General features: G+C 36.2%; 2 protein-coding genes across 2 annotated transcripts; both read right to left on the bottom strand.

Annotated features, from left to right (window-relative positions):
* Positions 1–1,356: 1,356 nt before the first annotated feature.
* LOC118046107 (fatty acid elongase 3-like) lies at positions 1,357–2,390 on the bottom strand. Its single transcript, XM_035054875.2, has one exon. It carries the CDS (start codon positions 2,245–2,247, stop codon positions 1,423–1,425), a length of 825 nt encoding a protein of 274 aa, XP_034910766.1. The 5' UTR covers positions 2,248–2,390; the 3' UTR covers positions 1,357–1,422.
* A 722-nt stretch (positions 2,391–3,112) lies between these two features.
* On the bottom strand, positions 3,113–8,502 carry LOC118046078 (protein RETICULATA-RELATED 1, chloroplastic). The gene is made up of 8 exons (XM_035054840.2): positions 7,962–8,502; positions 6,323–6,487; positions 6,118–6,210; positions 5,929–6,044; positions 5,065–5,163; positions 4,667–4,969; positions 4,359–4,523; positions 3,113–3,728 (listed from the first exon to the last, which is right to left on the bottom strand). The coding sequence occupies exons 1-8, from the start codon at positions 8,310–8,312 to the stop codon at positions 3,440–3,442; spliced, it is 1,581 nt and encodes a 526-aa protein (XP_034910731.1). The 5' UTR covers positions 8,313–8,502; the 3' UTR covers positions 3,113–3,439.
* Between the last annotated feature and the right edge of the window lie 580 nt (positions 8,503–9,082).

The following is a 9,082-nucleotide window of genomic DNA, read 5'->3' as shown; positions in this document are numbered from 1 at the left end:
AAAAAAAATATATTTTTTAAAAAACCACTTTTAAAATATAAAAATAAACATAACATGTGGATACCAGTGGTGGATGGTGCAATGGATCTAAAGCGTGTTTGCCAGTGTGGTAGCGGTTGCTTTTCAAATAATTTTTTCGTGCCGAAATGCATACCAATAATATTTTTTCATTTTTTAAAAATTATTTTTAACATCAACACATAAAAACGATTTAAAAAGTACAAACCACATTAAATTTTAGTAAAAAAATAAATTTTAAATTTGATGGGAACATGATTTGCACCGCGTTCCCAAACGCTTCCTTCTCAACATCACTATGCGTATTCCAAATGATTTGATGAAGACCGCCGTGTATTATTTATGTTACAGCATCTAGCCAGCGGTGGCAGCCATGGTTTGCCAAGTTTCTTTCTCCGTCTATCAGCTTAAGAACTGCTAGCATTCAACCTCCTATTTCTCAACTTAAGAATTGTTTCGCAGTGATGAATTCGATTTTTTTTTTTGGCCTGCTCTTCATGATAGGCTGCTTACAAATGCCCAAATGGTACGGTGGGTAGAGTTTTGAATTTTAATATACACTAACCAATCAAAACTGGTTCGGTTTTAATTTAGTTTTTTGTTTTTATATTTTATAAAATTTTAATTTAATTGTTTTTATAGATAAAAACCTAGCCTACTTGATCCTTCCCTCTTTCCACCATCTACTCCTCTGCAACATCTCTCAAGCCCGTTGCGGCTAATAGAGTGCACTGAGCTTCCTTATTGGCCAACATAGAGCGTCCCAGTAGACTTTGATTTCATGAAGTTTGCCTGCTAGAGATGCGGTTAAGGTTAAGGTTCCTTGAAAGCCCTTCATCGTGTTCTGTATCATCATCTCCTGTTCTATATCATGAGCCTAATGATCACAAGAAGTTTAAGTTCCAGGACCATCAATGGAGTGCAAATCCTGAGCCCTGTCAGATACCCGAGAACTGGTGGTGCTCTTGGTTTGGCTTGCTTGGTTTCTTTCACCATCTATTTTCTTAAGAACCGCTAGCATTTAACCCAGAAACTCATGATGCTTAAGAGATAAACATACAAGATTAAAGAAAATGTCTCATCCGAATCTTTGAAAAATGACAGAAACATATCTCTTTCTCAAAGAATTACTATTTTTTTAATTCCCTCCCCAATGTTTCTATCCTGTATAGTTAGTTATAACTTAAACATAGTAGGATTTCTCACATTCAACCTCCTAATTCTCAACTTGATAATCATAGAAGTATTAGGAGGGATTTCCATTATTAAAAATCAATACTCATCAGCATCATCCTCGTATAACCCAAAAACATTAACAAAAGGGAAGCTCACAATGTTAAGGAATAGCAAAGGATTCAAATTAAAAGCAAAAGCAAAGGCAATCATGTATGATTAATAAGCAAATCATAGCCCTTTATCTTTATGAGCAGCTGCCTTTTTGTTGGCATAGCTCCTACCATGAAAATCAAGAAAAAGAGCCAAGAGTGAAGCATTGAAAACAGCATTGAAGCACCAACCCCAGATTCCAGAGCAACCTGATCCTGTAAAATGGTAGTACAGCATCAAGCCCGATATGGCAAAGCTAAAAACAAACTGCACAATCTGGCAATCAGTGACCAGTCTTTTCCACTTTGGCCTCACGCCCATTGCACTCCACAGGTAGTAGTAGTACATGACCACATGTACCAAAGAATTGGTGATTAAGGCCACTGGAAACAATGACTGTGAAGTCATCAGCCACAAGTAGCACATGACCACCACCGTTGCGTGGTGGTAGACGTGGAGGAATGTGAGGCGTTGGATCGAATTGCTCAAGATGATCAGAAGGGTGTCGACAAATTCAAGAATCTTGGAGAGGTAGAATATGTAGGCCCAGAAAAAGAGAGGCCCGGATTGAGGGGTGTGGGGAGGGAAGCAAATGATGTGGTGGAAGTGTGGGCGGGCGGTGGGGGAGATGGTGGAGAGGGTGCAGCCAAGGGCCATGATGAAGGAGAGAAGGAAGAGGACGAAGCTGTGGAGGGCTGTGATTGGTTTGAGGATGTGGGGTCTTCGGAGGGAAGAAGGGAGAGGGATTCGGGAGAGAAGGAATGTGAGGAAGAGGTAGGCGGCAACTGTGAGGGCGAGGAACTGGTAGGAGGAGCCAAAGGTTTGGCCTGGGGTCCAGGAAAAGTGCAGGATTTTTGGGTGGTTCACTAGCCAGTACTGAAGGGTAGAGAGTATTGGGTTCATATTGAGGATGCTCACGCGCCGCCTGCAGTGGTGTGGGTGGGCGACTGAGATGGGAATGGGAAGAGTCTAGGTTTGTGGAAGTGGAAGGTGCGTAATGGTTGCGGACGAAGGCTTATCTTTTAGATGTTGACAGGCAGGCTAGCCTCCTGTTTTGATGGAGATATTATTATTATTAATAATAAATTAACCACCTGTATTTAAAAAAAAATTGCCATACATTATTTTTTTTTTAATTTATAGGTTTATATCAAGCTTAAATCTCGATAGAAAATCTAATTTAATTTAAAACTTGAATGAAATAGTGTTTGATTTAATTCAGTTAAAAATCTAATCTAAATTCAAAATAATATTAGATTTAATTCAATTCAATCATTAAGATATTATTTGAAAATGCAGTGTAAATTATATTTTTTTAAAAATTATATTTTATTTATTTTATTAAAATTTAAAATTTTTTTAAGTTTTGAATTGTTTTAATACGCTAATTTTAAAAATAATTTTTAAAAATAAAAAAAATTAAAAAAAAATCATTTTAATGCATTTCAGTATAAAAAAATACTTTGAAAAACAACCACAACTATACTCCAGCTTATTTAGAAATATGATTATGATTGTTTTTCAAATTATTTTTTATATCAAAATACATTACAATGATATTTTTTTACTTTTTAAAAATTATTTTTGAAACCAACAAATCAAAACAATCCAAAAATATAAAATATTATTTTTTAATAAAAAAAATTAATTTTTTAAAAACACGAGTTTACGTACATTTCCAAACCAACTCTAAAACTGTGAATGCAAGAACAGCAATGATCAAACTGAAACTATATTTTAGAGATACTATAAGACTGCTAAAAGAAAATGCTCAAAATCAAACTTAAAATTTATTGAAATCACCAGTGCAGACCTACACAGCTTGGTATGCTGTGTTACAAGTGTAAGCTGCGCCATCAAAAACAAAACAATGAGTACAGGAATCTATAACACATCCTTTCCCCCTAAAAATGAATCCTCGCAAAGGTTCTTACGCTGGTGTTATTTGGAAACACCTCTCTGTCTCTCTGCAGTAGCATATGGGAATCATGGTGAAGCTTCTATTGGCTTCTTTTTTACGGCCAAAACCATGCCAGAGTTTCTACTGCCTGAAGGGAGCAAAATTGGAAGGCAACAGTAATTCAATCAAACTGCTTTAGGTTTCACTTGCAGACACCTTCTTCCGAACAACCCTCTTTCTACGGACCTTTGGTGCTGGTGATTCCCCGTTAATGGAATCAGCATTGCCTTGTTTTATGCCAAGGAGCCCGAGCCCGGAAACTAGAGCTTTCTTCGAGATAAACCATTTAGAAGATGACTCGGTAGCATCCCCTGAAGACGACCTGTTGTAAGCCTTCAAAAGGTCATCTGACTGGACCAAAGGATCTGGCTCTAACCCTAGCCAAGCTAGCCTTGATGTCTCTCCTACTTGGGCATTTAAAATCCTGCGGTGGATGCAAAACAAAAGAAAATATCAGCAACTGAACGATTTCACATGTTTTATTTAAGGTTGGTTAGATTGGAACCGAGTGAGTTAGCATGGTGTGGTCAGATAAAAATCACAGCAAATCTCTGATTGACAGAAAAACATAATGCATATAGTTGGAGATCAAGAAATATGTTGTAATTAAAACTTGGTTCCAGACAGAAAGAAGCACGCAGCCAAGGGAATCCTGATGATTGTGAAAATGATCTTAACAAAAGATAAGAGAAACTTCAATGCTTAGAGCCTAAGGGTCAACACTTCAAAAAAAATTTTCTCATTCCACAAATTCTATCCTTTTCTTTCTTTCTTACTTTCTTTCCCCATTTAGTTTGCTGTAAGAGGTTTCTGCATAACATTGATTACCTTTATGTTAGCATTAAGATGACCAAGAGACCTGAGACAATTATGTATATTAATTTGCCAATATTTCAACCCTAAATTAAGAAATGAGTCAAAGATCGTCAGAAAACGAAGCATATGTGCTATCAATACTATTTCAAAAGCATAGAAAATATATAGCAATAAATCTCAAGAATCATGTAGAAAGGTATGAAAAAATCATGGCTTTTTTAAGCAGGAAGAAGCAAACCTCAAAGCTGTGCTGAAAACCAATGCCACTCCAATGACATCAAAATGATTTACCACTGCTCTATCAATTCCACATAATAGCTGGTATCTCAGGTTTGCATAAAGTCCAAGGAAAGCACCATAACCAAGAGCATAGGTACTCACGGGTGGGATTGTCACAGATAACCTGCCAAACAAGAAAAAAGAAAGCCCAGAGTCGTTGTAATTAAACTGATTTACAGATAAGAGTCAGTTTAGCCGCTAAGAGTCAGTTCTTTTTCTATTCTTTATATTAAAAAGGAAAGGCTAAAGTTTTGAGGCATTGTTTACCTATCCTTTTTACGGGCCAAAAGATTTGTCAAGGAACCTTGCATTGTCCCAGCAGTTAATCCAACCATACATAACTCTGCAGCCTTATAGAAGAACGAGTGGATTCTCTTTTGCAAGTCAAATTCTCTAAGAGGGTAACTCTTTTCAAATATATTGTTTGGAAGCTTCTGCAATGTATTTTGCAAATCAAACTGGAATGTGTTTCCATAAGAACGACAAGGAGCAAGCGACCAAACAACAAGGGCATTGCATGCTGTTACTGTTAGCACATTTATAAGAGCCAGATCCCATTCTTGTTTTATCCTGTAATCAGAATAAAGAAAATATTTATCAATTCAATACCAGATGACAAACATAGCTGATCTTTGAATTCCAATATTAGAGTAAGAAACAAATACCTATCCTTGCGATTTTTCAACTCCCACCAAACAGAGCAACCAATTGTAGCAGCCTGCTCCAAAAGAAGCCTGTATAAAAAGGCAGGGTCTGCAATCATCCTGTAAAACAGAAAATCAAATCTTTAAAAATCAGAAAGCATGATGGCTATCTTCCCAACCACATGTTCAAAGGGTGATCTGATATACATATGGAAGGTAATATATTGAGAGAGTCATGCTATATTCACACACACAAAGTATCAAATGGTGCGACGAATAAGAAAAGCAGAAAAAAGATTGATGCAAAATTTATTTTGGCATCAACAGTTAAGATAGAATGTTAATCCACCCATGCTTGACACTCCTATACTATGGCAAGACTGCACCAGCTTTGCAGAGCTTTAAGTTTTCAAGAAATGTTCTCTATCCAATAGAATACAAAGTTGCAGCCTCATGAAGGATGTATAGTATGACATCATTTACAAGAAAAAGTCTAAGCTTATCAACACATGGCTCTGTACCAAACTTCTAATATATTGGGTAAAGGAATAATATATCTTAAGATAGAACAGAAACGAGTGCCTAGCAAATTGAACAGCAGAATCTGCAAACTTAGATTATGAAACAAACCAACAGTATGAAGCAGCCTGATTGGGTGAGATAAATATACAGGAACGCAAAATTTATTGTTTACAACAAATTTTTAATATCAGATGTGCAGAATTTGCAGCCAGCCAAGTGACTGAAAAGTGTAGTACTACTGCCCCCATCTCCCCATTGATCAAATGAAAAGGAAGAACTTGAAGCACCAAAAAGATTTATAAACTAAGTTGTACTGTTAGCAATGGTGAAAACAAGGTCAGGTGAGCACCATATCCAAGTTACCTGCCAATAAATGCCCTAGAAATTGCTTGCGGAAGTGCTCTGGATATAAACCTAGTAGTTGTTGGTCTGGCATTTATTGCTAGGAATTTTACCATTTGAGCTGAGCTGACCAAACCCTGGAAGCAATACTACAGTAAGTACTTAGCCACAAAGCAAGTCAAAAGAAAATAATAAGACAGGGTACTACACCATTTCATAAGCTTGTCGGAACCCGGCAGGCAAATCCATCATTGTTTTGTGCCACTCATTCAACACTGCATCAACAAATTTTCGATCGTAAAGCTGCCAATAGAAAAAAATGGAAATTAAGGTCACGTCAAAGCATTTGCACAGAAAATATTTGCATCATCATGAAAGATGTGTTAATAAGTAGTCTCTTTGACAGCATTCCAACCTCTTCAAGAAATATCCTTCTCCTAAATAATCCTCCCTCATCACCCTCATCACCATCGTCGAAGTCATCAAAGTAATCATCATCATCACCATCATCATCACCTCCATCACCACCACCATGACTGATATGCTTTCCAATGTCTCCACCGCCTCCCCCAAGAGCAACCTGAAATTTTCAAAAAATTTAAGGACCTTGTCATAGACCCTTCAAAGCTTGGCTGATGAATATTCTTAGAAGGCAAATCCAAACCCAATTTGACCGGCACATGGATAATTAATGAGAGGTGAGTGATGCAATTCAAGGAAGAAAGTAAGCTTAATTTTTTTTCTACATGTTGTAGGACAAAGATTGCAAATCCAAAATGATAAGTCATTAAATAAAAAGCATGTACAAGTACAAGTTTTGCCATTGTGCTCTTGGCATAACGAATAAAACATGGTCAATCTGAATTTCTCAGCATGTGCTATTAGTTTAAAAGGAAAATCAACAAAATTTCTTATAAATTTAGAAACCATTACAGGCACTTCACTGCTAAAAGCAAAACAGTCACGCAGGTACGGAAAGCAAGTGGAAATAAATTTACTGAGGGCTGCATGATGGTTCTGTTGTACTAAGGTTTGTCAAGTCCACCAAGTGAAGGGGATTATGCGTGATTGTGCCATGGACCATATTAACAGTACATGTTCTGACGTTAGCTTTATAAAAAAAGGATCTAATGTTGTTGTGAGCCTGATCATGCATCATCTCAGTAATTAAAAATAACGTGTCTTTTGTCATTAAATCTTTTAAATTTCATAATTTCAGCAATCAGAGATTCAACGTAACAATTGTAATTAGCATTACCAGAAACTCAAACATATCTCTCTTAACTGGTTGATCTAGTTTCGTATTTCTAAAACAACAGTCAGACAACCTTTGACCCTCGTTACCTCATAAGAAAATACTGTGAATACCAAGCCCATCCCTTTGTTCATTGGTTACTCAAATAATCTTGAAACCACAAAATACAGCCCAGTCAACAGCTAGAGGCACTACTAGCAGGACAATGCTTCTTTTCTTTTCTATTTTTCATTTCATTTACCTTCACGCATTGTCTAAACTCCAAAGAACTCTCCCTTAATATACCACTGAAAATGTACCGTCTGTATGGTGAGATTCAGTGCTATACAGAATCACGTCCAGTGAAACTTCAGAGGAAGAAGCACAGAGGATCTTAAAGATTTATCACATTTATAAAGATTCAAAACAGTCCTCTGTATTTTAGAAAGAAAAAATAAAGGCATGGGATTAAATAAAGACACTAGAATAACAACACTGTAAGATGTTTTTGAACCCATCTAATACTCCTAGAATATTTTCTATAATGTACTGTCATTCACTAACACTTCCTCTCTACAAAACAATAGCCTTAGCCTTTGAATATAGCTATAACTTCCAACAAAATTTCAAATTTCTAGTATAAGATTTTCCCCCTTATTTTCCCCCTACTCTCCCATCCTCCCTCGCTCGAGTTACATCATGTATAGCACTAAATCAATAGTTCATGGCATTCTTGCTAACAGCTATTCTTGCCCCTACATTTCAAAAGGTCCAACGTGCTTAAGAAGGGCTAGTTTCCGCTAGGGAAAGAACAATATACCTCAGGAGTGGACTGGGATTGTTTCTGGGACATATCAAGTTTGCCTTTCTCCAAAGTAACAGCACCTAAGGAACCGAATTTTCCCTTCATAACCGGACCAAAGTCTCCCACGACGGGGGCAGGCGGGGCTGAAAAGCATCTCTCCAACGCAGCCACGGAATCTCCGACACCATCAATCATCGGACAAGAAGAAGAAGAAGAAGAAGAACACTTTAAGTCAAGATTACGATTACTACGAACCCTCCTCCGCAGGTGACATAACTGAGGAATCGGAAAGGTGGGTTTTAACGACAAGGTTGTTTTGGTGGTGGGAGTAGGGATTTGTGCTGTTTGTAACACAAAGTGAGGCATTGCTCTTCTTACTTTTTTTTATTCCTTGTTTGGATGATAGACAGTTCTTGTTCTTTTAGGGTTTGGTTTGGTTAGTTTAGGAGGAGGTGGTGGTGGTGGACGGGTTTGGTTTCTTTTCTCGACGGAGACGAAGGAAAGAAAGAGAGAAGGGAGGATGGGTGGGTGGATGGATTGGATTAGCCAGCCAGTCGACTATCAGACCCCTTCAAAAACATTTAGGGACCCAAATGAATTGAATGATAGTTTAGAGACTCAATCGAGAGGAGGTTCATAGTTGAAGGACTTCTTTTGAGGTTTGTCATTTTATTGTTATCATTGCACAAGAAGGGATAAGCCTGGTGAATTTATTACTCTATTACATGACATCTTTAAAAAAATATTTTTTTATTTAAAAATATATTAAAATATTTTTTTTAGAATTTATTTATTTTTTATATCAGTAAATTAAAAATCATTAAAAATTATTTTTTTCAAGATAAATATATTTTTAAAATATATCTAAGTAACAACAAAAAACTCACTCTCAAATCTATTGATAAGTTGGTTAAAATTATTTTTTTAAGATTAAATGTGAGTTTCTCATTATAAGATGTGATAAGCTAATGCTTGTTATTTATTTGCAAACATTTAGATCCAACTTAAAAATAGATTTAAGTTATTAAATTATTAATTTAAGAATTAATTATTAACTCAGAGAAATTATTATTTATTAAAACTTTATTTATATTTTTTACTTGATATTAATCTAATTAGATTTGACCAAATAAATA

This window comes from Populus alba, chromosome 3 (assembly GCF_005239225.2).
Source record: "Populus alba chromosome 3, ASM523922v2, whole genome shotgun sequence".
NCBI classification, from domain to species: domain Eukaryota; kingdom Viridiplantae; phylum Streptophyta; class Magnoliopsida; order Malpighiales; family Salicaceae; genus Populus; species Populus alba.
The sequence above is the reverse complement of the archived record's forward strand: the minus strand, read 5'-3'. Positions and strand labels throughout refer to the sequence as shown.

Excerpts from the sequence above, each read along its gene's own strand:
- LOC118046107 (XM_035054875.2), bottom strand. The coding sequence starts at position 2,247 with ATGAACCCAATACTCTCTACCCTTCAGTACTGGCTAGTGAACCACCCA.
- LOC118046078 (XM_035054840.2), bottom strand. The coding sequence starts at position 8,312 with ATGCCTCACTTTGTGTTACAAACAGCACAAATCCCTACTCCCACCACC. Across the intron at positions 6,211-6,322 it reads GAAGGATATTTCTTGAAGAG|CTTTACGATCGAAAATTTGT; the intron begins GTTGGAATGCTG and ends TTCTATTGGCAG. Across the intron at positions 5,164-5,928 it reads TCTAGGGCATTTATTGGCAG|GATGATTGCAGACCCTGCCT; the intron begins GTAACTTGGATA and ends TCTGTTTTACAG.